We start from the raw sequence: 19508 nt of genomic DNA on the forward strand, positions 1-19508 counted from the left end.
TTTGTCATTTATCATGGCAGAAGAAAAGATCCTAACCCGTACTTCGGGTAGAAATTAAAGAAGTAATGTCTGTGTCTTACTACAGCCCATAGTAAGATGTTACAGCGCTCTGACCAGCAGGATAGGTCGAATGTAAGAAAGATATTTCCCGAAGAGCTATAACGTCAGACTGTGGCAAGTAAAACCCATGTTTTGCTCTAAAGAGTTGAGAGAGAGCTGATTTCCATAACATGAAGAGAGTAGGAGGATATATTAGAATAAAACGTCCCAATATCTTAGTTTTCAAGGCAGCAGAATTGAATAATGCAGAGACGTGCAAGATGAAAGTCGATCTTGGTCATGATGTATTGCTAATTGGTAGCAATAATTTCTACCATGTTTTTTTAACCTCTCACTAAAGTTAGTGTAGCCTCCAAAAATTCCTTAAGAGTAGAAGAATGACTCAATTGCTAATTGCTAAAAACTATGAGATGTATATTGATTTTGTAGCAGCATTCCAGGAAAGAACTTGATCATGGTAGAGTTATTCGTAAAGTGACTGGAAGTACTTCTCATTTCTTCTCAAAATTCAGTGACAACCACAGATTTAGCAATTCAGTTCAAATGAATTCACAGACCCTACTGTTTTCTAACAGTAAACCTTTCTGACCCTTGGTAATTTCAAGGAATTTGTGAATAGCACCCAAGTCTTTGTATCAAACACCCCCTGATTCCCCACATAGCCTAAGTGTCCTTATTGAGGAAGACTGGACAACAGAATTGCCCAGATTTCTGTGGTGTTTCATGTTAATTTTAAGAAGCCAGTCTTCTCGGATTACTCATGAAGAAATAATCATGTAGGACATGGCCTTCTACATAGTAAGTTCTCAGTGGTTTGTTTTTTCTTTATTGTTTACACTCAAGTAAAACTGTCTTCTATTTACAAGCGACCTGTGACACAGACATGCATCCCGGATGTTACTCTCCCTTGATCCATTTTTGCCCCGAAGTCAGCTAACGGGGTAAAATTGGAAGGGGAGAATGAATTCCTGGCAAAATTGACATCAAAGTTGTGTCTGTCATTCAAACTCCAGTTTTGCCCTGTTGATTAATTGTATCACTGCTCCATCTTTGATACTAAAACCTTCCTAGTTTTGTTGATTTTTCTAAAAAAATTTTAGCTGCAAATGTATGAACAGAAGAAATGTTTTTCCTCTGCTCACTAAAACTTTTGAAAAATGGAAATTCTGGCGTTTCTTTGCCTATTAGTATTTTATATTAAGATAGCCCAGTCTTACTTTTAGAAGGATGAATGATTTGTTTGCCAGAGGCTCTTTTACTTCAGTTAGTGTTTTTGTTCTTACAGAATTCCTGTAGTTGCATATTGTAGTCACTTAGGAAGGAATTAACCCCGGAAGTTTTTAGCCTTGATAAAGGATTATGTGAAAGTGCTAGTCATCTCATGTTCATTCTCTGCTCCCCCAACACAACAGTGATTGAGTATAACTTACGTGATTGCATCTCATCAGTGGTTCTGATCTCTTTATTTATTCTGATATGACCAAAAAAGTTGGGAAGATGAAACTACAAGTCATCGCTTACCTAACAATATACCTGCAAAATGCACTTGCAATTTAAATCTTAGAACCACGCTTGCATCAATTACTGAGGAAGCCAGTGTAATCCTACACTAGATCTGATTTCCAAAGGGCATAAACCAGACTCTGTTACTGATTTATTTACGTAGTCCTCTTTGTTAAATATGGGGGAGTATGTCAGGTTTATACATCATCGTTATTGTTAATAAATACCATTTGATGTTTATTGACTTTTTGAGCAAGTGTGCCTAAAATGTTTCTTTTTTACTGACACTATCATTTAAATTAGGAGTTCGCAAACTACCACCTTTGGGCCAAAGCCAGCTTGCCACCTGTCTTTGTAAATAAAGTTTTATTTATGCTGTTTTGTTTATGTATTGTCTATGGTGCTTTTGCACTACAGCAGCTGAGTTGAATAGCTGTGACAGAGAACATATGGCCTGCAAAGCCTGAAATATTTACTTTCTGGCAATTTACAGAAAAAGTTTGCCTGTCCCTGATCTAGAATAGTAAGATAAACCTACACGATTACTGATAACTAAAGGTTTAATTAACTATTAGTCTGGGTTTGGGGTAATCTATTACACTTTTTTTTTTTTTTAAGTTTATTTATTTTGAGAGAGAGAATGGGGGAGGGGCAAAGAGGGAGTGACAGAATCCCAAGCAGGCTCTGTACTGTCACCACAGAGCCAGATGTGGGGCTTGAACCCATGAACTGTGAGAGCATGACCTGAGCCAAAACACTTAGCCACCTGAGCCACCTAGGTGCTCTTGTCACACCTTTAGTTATTCAATAAATATTTATTGAATGCTTACTGTATGTCTGGTGCAGCAGACATAGTAGGGAACAAAAGAGGCAATTCTCTGTACCCAAGGAATTTACAGTTTAGTGCAATGAGAGAAACAGTAAACAGAGAAGTAAAATAAGAATTTAGGTGAGTGCTAGGACTCTGTCATCTGTAAGAAACCTAGAATTCAGCACTTGTTAATACTGACTGCCCCACAGTCTTACTCTGTGAACTACATCAAGCTATGATATAGTCATGTTTCAATCTAAACACTGTAAGTTATACATTACTGGATGTGTGTCAACTTAGAAAATATATACATGTTAGCCTCTTTTCTCCCAATTCTGTGAAAGTCCAGTGTTTTTGTTACTAAAAGTGTTTAGTTTGATGGTTACCTTGATCCAGTTTTTAAGAGCTCTTTTTAATTAGAAAAATTTCACTTGAAATCTCTTCTAGTGTAAAAATTCCAAGAAACGTATTAGCAAACAAAATTCAACAGTACGTTAAGAAAATAATGCACCATGACTAAGTGAAAATTATTCCAGGAATTCAAGGTTGGTTTAATATTAACAACTGTCTTCAAAATTATGTACAATGTAAATAAACTTGCAGAAAAGTATCTCCTTTAATAAAATTCAATACCCAATCATGATAAAAAATACTCTAGGAAATAGCAGTTGAGGGGTACTTTCTCAACCTGGTAAAATGTATATGCTTTAGTTTATAAACCAGTGTCTTGGGTAGTGAGGAATCATTGGAGACATTTCCACTAAAAGACAAGCAAGGTAAGGATGAGCATTGTCTCCACTACTATTCAGCAATGTTCTAGACATGTTGGCCAGCACAGTTAGACAGGAGAACCCTGAGGCATAAAAATGGTTATAGAAGAAATAGAACCATCTCCATCTACAGATGATATAATAGTAAATCTGGAAGACCCCAGAGAATCAATGATAAATGAACTCGAAATATAGAAGAATTCAGTTTTATAACAAGATATAAAATTAACACACAAAAAAACAATAGCCTGTAACATGTGCTAACTATACTTCAATTTTATTAAAGGTCAGCTGGGAAGATGGCGAAGTAGGAGTACCCTAAGCTCACGTTGTCCAAGAGATACAACTAGATAACATCTATATCAGCGTAAATAACCCAGGAAGCAACCCAAAGACTGGCAGAATAGACTCCACAACTAAAGGCAGGGAAGAGGCCACATTGAAAGAGGTAGGGAGAGTGAAGATGCTGTCTGGGAGCAAAGTGGGCCAGGGTCTTCCTCTGAGGGGAGGGAGTCTGCAGCATGCAAAAGAGCAGAATACAAACTTTCAAGCTGGATGCTCGCACACAGGGAGGGCATATCTCCATAATACTTGCCTTTGGAAAAGCAAAGGGCCAAATTTGGTGAGTTCTGAAAAACAGCAGAACTTACAGACCTGGGATTATCAAAGTCAGCTAGCTTAGCTCTGGGAAAGCCCTGGGGCCCTTAGGTAATGAGTCCCCACCGTTAAAGAGACAGCAAGGCAAACAGCCCGTGCAGATACAGCACAGAACCAGCAGTTTGAAACTGGGGGCAAACAGGAGGCAGTGATTTGCTCATCTCAGATTGTGGCCCAGAGTGACAAGGATGACGGGGAGACGTCTCCAGGAACAAAGAATGTGTCACACACCATTTCTCTCCCCTACCCCCCAGCATAAACCATGCCCATCTGCAGGAACCAGCCCAGCGCTAACACTTCCTACCTAATTTGCTTACACCAAGCCCCGCCATGCTTCCACGGGCCCACCTTTCCCAGTTATGCTCTCGAGTCCCCTAGCTGCAGGCCCCTCCCCCTAGAGGACCAGCGGAAACTGCCGACGCCACCTCTCCTGCTCTGTGCATTTTTACAGGCAGACCGCTGCACAGCTGGCTGCCCATAGTTGGTAAAGAGAGCCTCTGTAGACAACTGGGTTGAAGGAACAAGAGTCCAAGACTCAATAGCAGAGCGCACACAACACACATAGGAGACGCTCCCTGGAGTGCCAGACCCTGGGGAGTAGGGGACACTGTACTGCGGGTCCCTACAGGAGGACCTCTTCTTCATAAGGCTGTTATTGTTAAGAACAAGAGATGTAGCTAACTTTCCTAACACAGGAAAACAGATGCAGAAAGTAAGACAAAATGAGGAGACAGAGAAACCTCTCCCAAATGAAAAATGGGACCAAAGGACAGCAAGACACTAAAGTAAAGCAGAAGTAATATGCCTACTAGAGAATTTAAAGCAACTATCATAAAGATACTCACTGGGCTGGAGATAAAAGTGGAGGACATCGGTGAGACCCTTAACACAAAGATAAAAAAGAACCCATTGAAATTTAAAATACACTTGATGGAATAAATAGCAGGCTAGATGAAGCAGATGAACGAATTAACAACCTGGAAGACAGAGTAATGGAAAGTAACTACGCTGAGCAAAGGAGAGGAAAGAAAATTATGCAAATTGAGAATGGTTTTAGGGAACTCAATGACTCCACCAAGTGTAATAACATCTGCATTATAGAGATTTCAAAAAGAAAAAAGATAAGGGGGCAGAAAATTTATTTGAAGAAATAATAACTGAAAGCTTCCCTAATCTAGGGAAGGAAACAGAGGTCCAGATCCAGAAGGCAGAGATCGTCCCAAAAATCCAACCCAGAGAGGTCCACACCAAGACACATAGTAATTAAAATGACAAAACACGGGGCACCTGGGTGGCTCAGTCGATTGAGCTTCTGACTTCAGCTGAGGTCATGATCTCATGGCTCATGGGTTCGAACCCCATGTCAGGCACTGTGCTGACAGCTCAGAGCCTTGAGCCTGCTTCGGATTCTGTGTCTCCCTCTCTCTGCCCCTCCCCTGCTTGCTCTCTCTCTCTCTCTCTCTCTCAAAATAAATAAACATTAAAAAAATTTTTTTTAAACAGCACAAAGCCACAATTAAGAAAAAAAATAGCAGCAAGAGGAAAGAAGGCAGTTACATACAAGGGAAACTCCATCCACAGATTTTTCAGCAGAAACATTGCAGGCCAGAAGGGAGTGGCATGATATATTCAAAGTGCTGAAAGGAAATAATCTGCAGCCAAGAATGCTCTATCATTCAGAATAAGAGCAATACAGAGTTTCTCAGACAAATAAGTCCTAAGGGGGTTTATGGCCACTAAACCAGGCTTAAAAGAAATATTAAAGGGGACTATTTGAGTGGAAAGGAAGACCATAAGTATAAGAAAGTGAAAAACACAAAGGCAGTAAAAGTAAGTTTTTCTGTAAAAAGTAGTCAAGGGATTCATAAATATGATAATATGACACCATATACCTAAAATGTGGGAGTGTGGGAAGGAGTAAAGAATGAATTCAAGCTTAAATAACCATCAACTTAATATAGATTGCTGTATGCAGAAGATATTATTATATACAAACCTAATGTAACTACAAAGACCAGTAATAGATATACAAAAACTAAAGAGAAGAAAATTCCAAGCATATCAGTCAAGAAAGCCAACAAACATGGAAGAAAGCAAGAGAAGAAAGAATCAGAGAAAATCTACAGAAACAACCACAAGTAACAAAATGGCAGTTAAGTGCATATATATCAAAATTACTTTGAATATAATGGACTAAATGCTCCAAACAAAAGGCATAGGGTGACAGAGTGGATAAAAACAAAACCCATCTATATGTTGCCTATAAGAGACTCATTTCAGACCAGAAGGCACCTGCAAATTAAAAGTGAGGGGATGGAGAAACATTTGTCATGCAAATGGTGCGAAAAGAAAGCCAGCATAGCAATATTTATATAGGACAAAACAGACTTGAAAACAAAGACAGTAACAAGAGACAAAGAGGGATACTGTATAATAATAAAGGGGACAGTCCAGCAGGTGTATATAACAATTGTAAACATTTTTGCCCCCAATATGGGAGCCCCAAATACATAAAACAGTTAATAACAATCGTAAAAGAAATAATCAATAGTAATACGATAGTAGTAAGGGACTTTAATACCCCACCTACATCAGTGGACAGATCATCCAAACAGAAAATTAACGAGGAAACAGTGGCTTTGAATGACACGCTGGACCAGATGGATTTAATAGACATATCAGAACATTTCATCCTGAAACAGCAGAATACACATTCTTAATCTTTTCAAGTGCACACAGAACATTTTCCAGAATAGACCACATATTAGGTGACAAAACAAGTGTCAAAAAATTTTTAAAATTCAAAGTCCTACTGTATGTTTTCTGACCACAGCTCTATGAAACTAGAAATCAACCATAAGGAAAAGTCTGGAAAGAGCACAAAAACACGGAGTTTAAATAACATGCTATTCAACAATGGGTCAACCAAAAAATCAGAGAAGAAATAAAAAAATATTACATGGAAACAAATGAAAATGAAAATACAATGATAGAAAATCTTTGAGACGCAGCAAAAGAGACTGTAAGAGAGAAGCTTATAGCAACACAGCTCTACCTCAAAAAGCAAGAAAAATCTCAAAACAAGCTAACGTTAAACCTTAAGGAGCTAGAAGAATAAAAATAGAATGAACAAAACCCAAACTAGGGGGAAAAAAAACAAAAACCCAGAACGGAGAAATGAAGCCAAGAGCAGTTTCTTTGAAAAAATCAACAAAATTGATAAACCTGTAGCAAGACTCAACTGGAAAAAAAAGAGGGGAGCCCAAATAAAATTACTAATGGAAGAGGAGAAATAACAACCAACACCACAGAAATATAAACATTTGTAACAGAATATTATGAAAACTTATAGGCCAGCAATTCGGACAATTTAGAAGAAATGGATAAATTCCTAGAAACATATAAACTACCAAAACTAAAGCAAGAAGAAATAGAAAATTTGAACAGACCAATCACCAGCCATGAAATCGCATCAGTAATCAAAAAACCTCCCAACAAATAAAAGCCCAGGACCAGATGGCTTCACAGGTGAATCGTACAAAACATTTACAGAAGAGTTAATACCCATTCTTCTTAAACTATTCCAAAAATACAAGAGGAGGGAAAACTTCCAAATTCATTTTACAAAGCCAGTATCACCCTGATACCAAAACCAGATAAAGACACCACAGCAAAAGAGAAGTACAGGCCAGTGTCTTTCAAGAATATAGGTGCAAAATTCCTCAACAAAATAATAGCGAAACAAACCCAACCCAACAATACATTTAAACAATCATGCACTACAACCAAGTGAGTTCAGTACTCGCAGAACAATCAACGTGCCATGTGTCAACAGTAAGAAAAAGGGTAAGAACCATATGGTTAGTTCAATAGATAACAGTAAAAGCATGTAACAAAGGACAATATCCACTTATGATAAAAACTCTCAACAAAGTAGATTTAGGTTAGTAGTAAAGTCCTTATGAAAAATCCACAGCCAAACATCATACTCAGTGGGGAAAACCTGAGAGCTTTTCCCCTAAGATCAGGAACAAGACAAGGATGTCAACTCGCACCATTTTTATTCAACATAATACTGGAATTCTTAGCCACCGCAGTTAGACAACATAAAGAAATAAAAAGCATCCAGAAGAAGTAAAACTTTTACTATTTGCAGATGACATGATACTAGACATAGAAAACACTAAAGACTTCACCAAAGAACCAATAGATGAATATAAAATATGTGTACCGAAGTCTTTTGCATTCCTATACACTAATAATGAAGCAGCAGAAAGTGAAACTAAGAAGAAAATCCCATTTACAATCACACCAAAAACAATATCTAGGAATAAACTTAACCAAAGTGGCCAAAGACCTGTACTCTGAAATTTATAAACCATTGAAGAAAATTAAGGACAATGCAAAGAAATGGAAAGACATCCCATGCTCATTGGTTGGAAGAACAAATATTGTTTAAATGTCTGTACTAGCCAAAGCAATCTAAAGCATTAATGTAATCCCTATCAAAATACCAAGAGCAGTTTTGACAGCACTAGAATAAACAATCCTAAAATTTGTATGGAATGACAAAAGACCTTGAATAGCCAAAGCAATTTTGAAAAAGAAAAGCAAAACTGGAAGTAGTACTATTCTAAATTTCAAGTTATATTACAAAGCAGTAGTAAGTAAGACAGTACGGTACTGGCATAAAAATAGATACATAGATTAAAGGAACAGAATAGAAAACCTAGAGGGGTGCCTGGGTGGCTCAGTCAGTTAAGTGTACAACTCTTGAGTTTGGCTCAGGTCATGATCTCATGGTTCAGGAGTTTGAGCCCCGTATTGGGCTCGCTGCTGTCTGCACAGAGCCCATTTCAGGTCCTCTGTTCCCATCTCTCTCTGCCCCTCCTCAACTCATGTTTGTGCTCTCTCAAAAAATATTTAAAAAAAAAATTTTTTTTAATCCTTGAAGAGAACAAAAACAGTAATCTGACATTGGCCATAGCAACATTTTTCTAGATGTGTCTCCTGAGGCAAGCGAAGTAAAGGTGAAAATAAACTATTGGGACTATAGTAAAATAAAAACTTTCTGGGCACCTGGGTGGCTCAGTCGGTTAAGCGTCTGACTTAGCTCAGGTCATGATCTCATGGTTCGTGAGTTCGAGCCTCACATCGGGCTCTGTGCTGACAGCTCAGGGCCTGGAGCCTGCTTCAGATTCTGTGTTCCCTTCTCTTTCTCCTCCCCGACTTGTGCTCTGTCTCTGTCAAGAAAATAAATATTAAAAATTTTTTTTAATTAGAAAATAAAAACTTTCTGCACAGCAAAGGAAACAGTAAACAAAACTAAAAGGCAACCTACTGAATGGGAGAAGATACTTTTAGATGATATCCAGTAAAGGGTTAGTATCCAAATATATAAAGAACTGATACAACTCAATACCCAAAAAACAATCTAATTAAAAATGAGAAGAAGACATGAAAAGACATTTCTCCCAAGAAGACACCCAGATGGCCAACAGACACATGAAAAGATGCTCAACATCATTCATCATCAGGGAAATACAAATCAAAACTACAATGTGATATCACCTCACACTTGTCAGAATGGCCAAAATCAAACCCCCACGAAACCACAGGTGTGGCAAGGGTTTGGAGAAACAGGAGCTCTGTGCGCTGTTGATGGGAATGCGAGCTGGTGTAGCCGCCATGGAAACCAATACACAGGTTCCTCAAAAAATGAAAAATAGATTTCCTACTACAAGGAATTACACTACTGGGTATTTACACAAAAATTATAAAAACACTAGTTCAGAGGGGTACATGCACCCCTATGTTTTTGGCAGCATTTTTTACAATAGCCAAAGTATGGAAACAGCCCAAGTACCTATCAATAGATGAACAGATAAACATGTGGCGTATATACATACAACAGAAATCTTATTTAGCCATAAAAAGCATGAAATCTTGCCATTTAGCACAACATGGATACAGGTAGAGAGTATGTACAGAACAAAATAAGTCAGAGAAAGAACCATATGATCTCACTTATGTGGAATTTAAGAAACAAATGAGCAAAGGAAAAAAGACAAGCCAAGAAACAGAGTCTTACCTATAAAGAATAAACTGATGGTTAGCAGAGGGGAGGTCGATGGGGGACAGGGGAAATAAGTGATGGGAATTGAAGAGTACCCTTATATGATGAAAAAATGGAATGAAATGAAAAAAAGAGAGAGAGAAAAAGCAATAGGCTTCCTCTACACAAGCAATAAGCCGTTGAAAGACATACCCCTAGAGAAAATCCCATTTGTCATAGCAACAAAAAAGATTAAATGCTGAGGAATAAATTTAACATAAAATGTACAAAACTTTTATGTGCTTATAAGAAACTAAAGAAGACATGAACAATGAAAGCTGTCTCCTGTTCTTGAACAGAATGAACTCAATAGTCATCCATTTTCCTTAAGTTAATTTATAGTATCATTGTAATCCCAATAAAAATATTAATAAGCTGTTTTATATAGACACATTGATACTAAAGTTCATATAGAAAAATAAATATGGTAGAACGCACTGAAAAAGAAAAATGGTTTGAGGAGTTAGGGAAGTGTAGGAGTAGATCTTAAAAGCTCTTAACACAAAAGATAAAATTTGATCTGTATCTGAGATCATACACAAAAGTAAACTCGAGTAAATTAACATGAGACCATGCATGTACTTAACAAAAACTGGGGTGAATTCCTCTTTAACCACGATGCAGAGAAGAGCTTTCTAACTAGGACACAAAATCTAGAGGCAATAAAAATAAAGATTGATGATTTTGGCCCCTTTAAAAAAAAGTTCCATTACAAAAGATATCATAAAATCTGAAGACAGTTGACAAAGGAGAAGAAAATATTTATAACTTATACCAGAGAGGAAGAGCTAACATCCCTAATATATAAAGAATTCTTAATAATTTCAAGACAAGGGGCGCCTGGGTGGCTCAGTCCGTTGAGTGTCAGATTCTTGATCTCAGCTCAGGTCATGATTTCACAGTCATGAGATCAAGCCCTGAGTTGGTTGGTCTCTGTGCTGACAGCACGGAGCCTGCTCGGGATTGTCTCTCTCCCTCTCTGTCTGCCCCTCTTCCACTCATGCATGTGTGCTCTCTCTCATGCTGTCAAAAATAAATGATCTTAAAAAAAAGAATTTCAAGACAAAAGTACTAAAAACCCAGATTGAAAAATGCGGGAAACACATGAAAAAGCAATTAACCAGAAGAGTTATAAAAATAGCCCTCAAAATGAAAAAGTGGTCAAACTCAGAATCAGGCATGTAAATTCGAAAATACCAGATACTGTTTCTCACATTAAGATTGACAAACATTTTAAATAACCACATATTCTTGTAGGTTATGGAGAGACAGGCCTTTCAAATGTCGCTGGTGAGAATATAAATTGTTTCAGAGCTTCATAGAGGGAACTTTGCATATTGTTTTGCTCCATCAGTCCCACTTCAAGGAATTTACCTTAATGATGGGTCTCAAACAGTACAAAAATACACATGGAAGAGATTGGAAACAACCTAAATGCCCATACATAGGAGAATGGTTGAATAAACTAAGGAATATTCACACAAAGGAGTACCATATACCTGTTTTTCAAATGAAAAATGTTATAAACTTGTAGGAAGTACTTTTCACAACCTGCTGTTTAAGTGAAAAAGCAAAGTGCAAAAGAGACCTAAGGTACGCTGCCCTTCAAGTAAGGAATAAAATAAGAGAATACACAGGTGTCCTTTCATTTATGCAAAATGTATGTAGCAAAGATAAACCAAAAACTAAAGAGATTTGCTTATTATAGAGACAGCTGGGAAAGAAGTGGAAAGAAGGAGAAATGGGAATAGAGTAGCAGAGTTGGAAGGACTGACTTCTTAAAGTATCTTTTTGCATAACTGTTACTTACAGAACCATTGAAGTGTTTCACATACCCCCAAAATATCAAAACAATTAAAGCCAGGCAATGTGTGAAGGGAATGCAGAATGGAATACAAGTCCTAACAAGTGGCTCTGTGTTTCTCGCAGCGATGTAGATTAGTAATTCTGAAATTACTTTGTGTATATAATAGAATTGAACAAATTAGTAAATTTTAGATAATGAGGACTGGGTTTCTTACTATTATAGGAAGAAGTTATAATAAGGAAAGAGGGAAGGTTAAAATACACGCCTAATTCTGGATTGGAATTGGAGGTATTTGCATGAACTCATGGTTACACACACAAATACCAAAATAGAGATATGCACATACCATATGCATATGGATTGGTGTACATACATACATTTCCTACTTCAGTTCACTGAGGGGACTTAGAAGCAGTAACACCCCAGAAATAATGAGCAGACCTAGTACCAAGATCCTAGTCTGTGAACATCATCTTCCAATAAAAATTACCAGCACTCCAAGGAGAAGCAGTTGCTTACAGGGCTGGGTCATGAAAAATGCAAAATGAGCCTGCAGTGTCTTATGATTCCAAACACCAAGGACTTAAAGGAGTTTCTGATGGCCAAATCTGGAACAATTTGAGTGAAATAATGTCAACGTTGGATTTTAATCTGTGGAATAGAATGAATGTATTATTTTTCTGTTGTGTTTTAACAAATTATCACACCCTTAGCAGCTTAAAGCAACACACATGTCGCCTTTTCCATCGCCCGGCGCCCAGTCACAGTCTAGTCAGGTCCTCTCCCCAGGTTCTCCCAAGGCTGCAAAGTGTCGGATGGTCTGTCTTCTCATCTGGAGGCTCAGCTAAGAAGAATCTGCTTCCAATCTCATTCAGATGTTGGAGAAACTAATTTCCCGTGGTTATAGAAGTAAGGCTCTCAAGTTCTGGAAGCTGCCTGTCCTTGCCGTGTGGCTCAGTTCACATCATAGAAGCTTTCTTCTTCAAGGCCATTGGAGGCATCTCTCTACTCAGAGAAGCCTAAATCCTCTTTTAAAGTCATTTCTACACAGCATCACACATCTCCCCCCCTTCTAATTATCTCAAAGCCAGCCCATTAGAGACTTTAATGATGCCTGCAAAACAACTCTAACTTTGCCACGTAATGTAATTTTAGGAGTGACGTTTCATCACTTTTGTTGTATTCTTTGGTTAGAAGCCAAGTCACAGGTTCTGGCCTCATTCAAGAGGTGGGGGTTACACAAGGATGTGAGTCACTAGAAGCTGTAGTATGTCTTCTACAATGAGTCTATACAGATAGAAATAAATAGTCTTAGAAATATATAAACAAATGGGGAAGAAGAGATAGTTCTTCCTCATAATAGATTTCCATTAATAAGTGTAGAAGAAAAGAGGGAAATAAAGAAGCATCATTACAGACACCATTGAGATAAATGTTCAGACAGGATTCTGTGATGGATGCTAAAGTCCGTGCATGCACGTCTGAGAAGACACAGGAATTGCATAGTCTCAACTCCCCTAAGTCGCTCATAACTACAGAGGGCAAAATCATAACTTCATATTGTAGGAATTTGGTAGACATCCAACTTTGCCAAGTAATCAGGGTAAACAGTATCAGAAATGAAACATCAGTGTCATGAACAGCACTCTCCAAAGACATCGAGGTCATAAAACATAAGGAAAGACCGAAGGCCTTTTATAGGCTGAAGGAAACTAGGAGAAATCACCACTAAATGCAATGTGAGATCCTAGAATGGAAGAAAAGAAAACCATGGTGAAATTCAAATAAGATCTTTAGTTAATAGAGTGGTAGGTACCATGGTCGGTGCCTCTTGATAAGTCTATTTTGGTTATTTAAGATGTGAACACTAGGGGAGGTGGGTTAAGGGATATATAGGAGCTGCCTGTAATCGTTTTGTAACTTTTCTCTAAGTGTAAAATTAATGAAAAGTTTTTAATAAAAATCACGGTATAGACTTCTGGGAGTTTTAAGTTAGCAACGGTAGAAATTCAGGTGACTTAGTTTTGTTCTGTTGCACCAAGATTTTGCACAACGTTGTGTACTTGGCCACTGGAGGATAAACATATAGCTGTAAAGTGGTGGGATTTATCCGAACTCAGCATCATGTTTCCCAGTTGTAATGTTTTTTCCACTGTGCTTGTACCATTATAGACATAGACAAGGGGAAAACGGGGCTTTCTTTAGAAACTCCGTTTCAATGTTAAAGACTACTCGTAAAGTTTCTTCACTATGCACGGCAGTATTCTCTTTTAAAATAATTACCAAATTTTGTTTAAAATGTTTTATTTATGAGAACTATATGTCCTATAAGAGTCTATGGTCGTGAGGGTGTTTACAGAACTCATTTGGTTCAAAACACTCTGAATTGTCTTCTTTATATGGACCCTGGACACAAACGAATCCTATATTGTATTTCTCAAACATATTTTCTGATTCATCATCTGCTATGACTGTGTTTCTACCTCTGCATATGAAGGATGAAGTTCTTAGTAGCTACGAAACGATTGGTGGAAAGATAGGGAGGTAGAAGCACAGGGAGAATTTAAAGCCGTTTGCTCAGATCTGTCTTTACTATGAAAGGGCTCTTGTTTATTTCTTTAAAGGATGGATTTAATAATAAATTTTCCCATTGCCATAAAGAAAAATCTGTCTTAGAATTGCACCGGACTGGCAGTAGCGCTGCCTGAAAGTATTTTGTGAATTCATGAGATGGGTTTCTTATAAAGCCTCTTTTATTTTTACTTGAAATATTGTACATGAGAGCAGCGCCTTGGGCGTGCATAGTGTCAGTAGTGGTGTCCTATATTAACGTAGAATTACTGTTTGTTTTGCTGTCATGAGTCCATGAATTCGGTCTGTCATACAGAAACAATCACTGTAATGTAAGCACTTACTGTCTGAGTGCAGCTGATTCCCCAGTGACATTTTAAAAAGTCAGGATTTGGCTGCAGCATGCTTTCAATTTCTAAATGGGCTGCAGATTGGGGGCCTGCGGGTATTTCATAGGAAGCACATGACCCTGAGTGGACACAGCAACTTCTGTGTATCTGTGGCGGAGTTGATGACCAGTATTTACCCTTGAAATTGTTTTCATCCAGAATGTTGTCTTTTTACTCTACGTTTAATTATTTGGTGCTAACACCAATTTACTAATGTCTAGGAGTAAAATGAATGGCTGCATAGATGTTGTACTGTGTGTCTAGATCTTTATGCACTAGGCGTGGCTGTAACTTAAGAGCTTACTCCTGGTGGTTTCACACTGCAGTGTTTCTCAGCATCCGTAAATTCAGGTCTTGGTTTGCACTTCATCTGAGAATGAGAATGGCATTTGAACCCAGGAGCGCTCGGATATACATTCATAGGTTTTACCTTCTTTTCTAAAAAGTGAGAAGCCTAATCGCACGAAAACAATGTCAGGTTTTGTTTTGTTTTTATATAGTTCTATTTTAACAACTATGTGTACGTGTTATCTAAAGGGAAAATCATCTTCCTGCCTCTCTGGCTGTCACAGACACAGCCATTATTAGAATTAGTAGTGAGTGACAGTCCTGAGAGACTCTGGGGACCGTGCTCTTTCTGGTCTGTAGTCAGGCCGCCTGGCCTAACAGGGATGCCATTGGTTAGAAATATGAGAGGGCGGATGTTCGGCGTCAGCACCAGGCTCTGCAGCATGACCTTCACCGGGTGAATTGGTGGTAATCTTCAGTACGTTAATTTCCTTCTCTACTCCGTTGTGATTCTTGTAGCAATACACAAAACTGTAGAAAAGTAGGTCCCATGATGTCAAAGCAGTTAGCTTGACCTAGCATAGTCATAGACTGTAGTACCTGAGGGCTATGCAGGGAGATCTGTGTGTGCCTGCATGTGTGTGTGCATGTACGGTGTAGGTATGCATATATGTGTATTTCAGTCTTTCAGTTTATTTTAGCAGAGGGAAAAGTGAGAAGATAAAATAGCAGGGTCTTCATGCCATGAGAGCCAGCACCTTGAGGACTGTGTCAAATTCAACCGCCTTTATTCAATAACACTTTTAGTTGAAGTATTTCTAAACCTCTGAACCAGAAAGTGAGTTGAGATCTCAAGTACCTCTGATGATTCTTAAATTTCAAAATCCTGTCTCCTGCCTTCACATGATTCATTATCTCCCTTTAATTAATAAAAATAGTAAGTATCTTTTCCTTTAATTCATATTGTCAGATTAAGGACCATTAAATAACAAAGATTTATTAATATGTGTTATGGTAATGTGGGGATTAAAGGAGTAAAAGACAGGATTCCTGTCTCAAGGAGCTTACATTATAGTTTGAAAAGAGAAACGGAGCACACATTAAATAAATGGAAATCAAATAGATGTTAAATAGATGCTGTCACTTTATTAGCAAGCAATAAAGAGCAAAAGAGGTGCAGAATAGTATTTCCTTCTTTAGTGCTAACATATACTACATTTTATAGTACTATGTTTTATGTTTTTGAATGGACGTCTCCTGTGTTTATGTTAAATCTCTGATTCATTATAAAGAAGTTTAAGAAATTGGGTGATATTTCTACTTTAAATAAATATTACCAACAAAAAGTTGTTGGCCACTATGCATGCCTCGCTGCTTACCAACGGGTTTAAACTCGAGAGGATGAGTTGAGCTCTTAGTCTTAGATTTCATTAAATGCCTTAAATAAGTATATGTCAGATTTTGACTGCTGATTTATTTGTGAGCTTGGGAACTCATTCTGTAAGAAATTAAACATCTCAGGCGATCGTTTAGTAAATAGGATTATCCGTGTTTCTTCTCTGTTTTACCAGAAAGGGGAAGAATCGCACACTTTTTGAGCCATGTCTTTTTCTCTGTGGGGCCACACCTTTTGTGATCATTAAGATGAAATAAATGTACCTGTGTCTTGGTTTTCCGCAATTGCAGCATTAATGTAGGGGGCTCCCCATCCCCACTTCCCTTCCTGTGTTTTGCAGGCAGTCAGATGCCTCCTCAGCCACCCGGGAGCCAGTCAGAATCCAGTTCCCATCCTGCCTTGAGCCAGTCACCAATGCCACAGGAAAGAGGTTAGTCTTCAGCTCATGTCTTACATATCTTTGTGCTTTGAGTATATAAAGCTTATATGAATTTGGTCATCTGTGCATTTCCTTATGAATAATTTTCAAAGGATATTATGTTTCCTCCTCTGATGAACGAAATAACACATGTAACAACACATATAACAACGCCTACGGAAAAGAAGGGTGGTTTCTTGCAGACTGGTGAAGTTTTACCAAGCACAGTTCAAGACCCAAAGGCTATATATGTCCACACAGCATCGTGAAGCATAAATTATACGTGACTGTAGCCTGACAGTTGACCTAGCTGTGTAAAGGGGACTGTCGATGATGCAATTTGGATATTGGTCCTGATGAAGTAAAATGTTAGAATGTGTGTATGCTTAGCTGTTTTGATCACTATTTGTCCCATGATACTTAAACAGTAACAATTTATACACATGGTAAGACCTTATATTATAAAATTATAGGATCTTGGTACTAGAGCCAACCTGAGACATTGCAGAGTCCATTCACCTCACTTTACAAATGAAGAAACTGAGGACCAGAGAGGTTCCATAGGAATTCCTCGTTCTCAGAGGCTCACTAGTGCCGGAACCAGAAGAAAGACCACGGGCTTTCCCCAAAGCCCTGAACTTGCGGGGTGTCCCACATTTGCAAACTCTTTGACCTTTAGCTCACTTAGGCATGTTGACCTCATGTACTGTTGACTTGGTTGAGGCCTTTGGTCTTGGTGCATCTTTGTCTTCTTTCCCTCCTTCTGTAGCAAAGCTACTTTTGTTGGTGGTGATCTTAATCCAGATTAGTGTAGACCAGGCTTTACAAGCCTATTGCACCATCTGGTGCTGTGCCAAGTCCCTTCCCACTACCTGTGAGTCTAGGCTCGCCCATCTTGCCCACGGAGCCTGCACTTTCATTCTCTCCCCTCCTCCCTCACGCTTATCCGGAAGACAGAAGTTGCTAGCTCGGTAGCTGCTATTTCAAGGTTCCTGACCCCGCATGTTTATAATTATTTCTATATAAGTTGTACAGATGATGGTTTGCTTCTAATTGGAATTATACGGTTTTAGTTACTTTACATGTTTAATAACTCAGCACCCCGTTATTTAGAAAGTACGTCCATGGAAAGATGGATTAGCCCTAGCTGCACATCATTTGCGTTGAAATGAATATTTAGTAGGAATAAAATGAAATTTTTATTTTCTAATATCGCAACATATTTAACTTTTTTATTATAACTTAATGTATAACTAATACTTTAATTCCCTTATTAAGATACTACAGTATGCCTTAATAATGGAATAGTTAATGGTTTTCAAACTTTAGGGTGTCTGAAAATTACCTGGAGAACTGCTTAAAACAGATAACTAGGCCACACCCCCAGATGTCTGAGCCAGTAGGCTTGCGGCAGGCCACTGCAGAGCCTTTGGGACAAATGCCCAGCGATTGCCGATGCTGCCGATCTGAGGACCGTACTTTGAGAACCACTGCCTTCTAATGACAATATAATACGTTTTAATAATTATGTGGTGTGTGCATTTGTCCCTCTAAACTCTCCACTGTAACCAGCCTGTACCTCACATCCTTTTTCTATGATAACCCCTCGTGTCCCTGGCCATCTGGAGGACAGTTTGAAGTTCATGGACAGCATCCTAGCACATGCGACGGGGACTTCTCTCCAAACTCCTTTACTTGGCCTTGGGTTGCATCTGAGTTGCGTTGCCGGGGCAGGGAAATGGAGGGAAAAAAGAGATGAGAGAAATTCTCCTGCACTGAAAACCTGCTCAGGCCAGACCCAGAGCTCAGAGGAAGATATTTGCTATTTCATTTAATCCTCACACAACCCTGTAACATCATTCCCCCTGGGAGATTTCTGCTGCTTCAGCAAGCAGGGGAGGGCAGTCGGGAAGCCCTACGGTCCCAGCCTTTGTTGCTAAGAACTAAAAGAGAAACCTTCCTAGATCTTCCTCCAACATGTCCCCCATCGTCTTCCAACTGATAAGTGTTTAAAACATTTGAAAAATGTAGAAAACCAAATGTGAACAACGATAGAATTAGGAAATGCAGCTAAATTAAACTTTTAACTTAAATACATTGGCAAGCAAAATCTAGAGTTTTCTTCTGGTGTCACTATATAAAAACCACTATTTTAGATATATTTGTTATTTTTTTCCCCTCTCATTATCTTCATTACATGCAGTGCGGTTTTGGTAACTGATAATGGATACAGAACAATCTGGGTTGTTATAATGACCATTTCCTTCAAATAGCAAGAATAAATTTTATAGTTGGCACATTTTTATGAACATGTTCCCCAGACTTTCTCTGAAAGACGTTATGTGTGTCCCTGATGTGCCTTCTCTTGGTTGGACAGCCCCCTAACCAGGAAAACCTTCTATTTCCAAACGGCTGATAAATGGTGTTTTGCCGTGCATGAGTTCAGTTTCCTCCAAAATCGGATAGCAAGGATTGGTTTTTTAAGACTGTTATTTGTTAAAATCTAGGGGGAAATGTTAGCTCTTAATGGCATTTGATCAGGTGTTTTAATGGTAAATGCCAGTCATTATAATGCTTTGATATAATAATAACATTTTTCTTGTCTGTTTTATCACCTTTGGGTATGTATCAACAGTACATACAGTGCACAGCAGATCTGAGGAGACACTCGCTAGAAAAGTCCTCAGTGTTGACTCCCATGTATTGAGAAGTAATTTAACTTC

At 38.4% G+C, this 19508-nt stretch overlaps 1 protein-coding gene across 8 annotated transcripts in view; it reads left to right on the forward strand.

The window, feature by feature from the left end:
• ARID1B (AT-rich interaction domain 1B) overlaps positions 1 to 19508 on the forward strand; it is a 291898-nt gene that overhangs the window by 182353 nt on the left and 90037 nt on the right. For all 8 annotated transcript variants that reach the window (XM_077755104.1, XM_077755108.1, XM_077755105.1 and 5 more), the window contains one exon: positions 16708 to 16797. In XM_077755104.1, coding sequence (XP_077611230.1) covers positions 16708 to 16797 — 90 coding nt within the window. The remainder of the gene's footprint in view (positions 1 to 16707; positions 16798 to 19508) is intronic.

This window comes from Crocuta crocuta, unplaced genomic scaffold (genome assembly GCF_008692635.1).
Source record: "Crocuta crocuta isolate KB4526 unplaced genomic scaffold, BGI_CrCroc_1.0 scaffold11, whole genome shotgun sequence".
Lineage (NCBI taxonomy): Eukaryota > Metazoa > Chordata > Mammalia > Carnivora > Hyaenidae > Crocuta > Crocuta crocuta.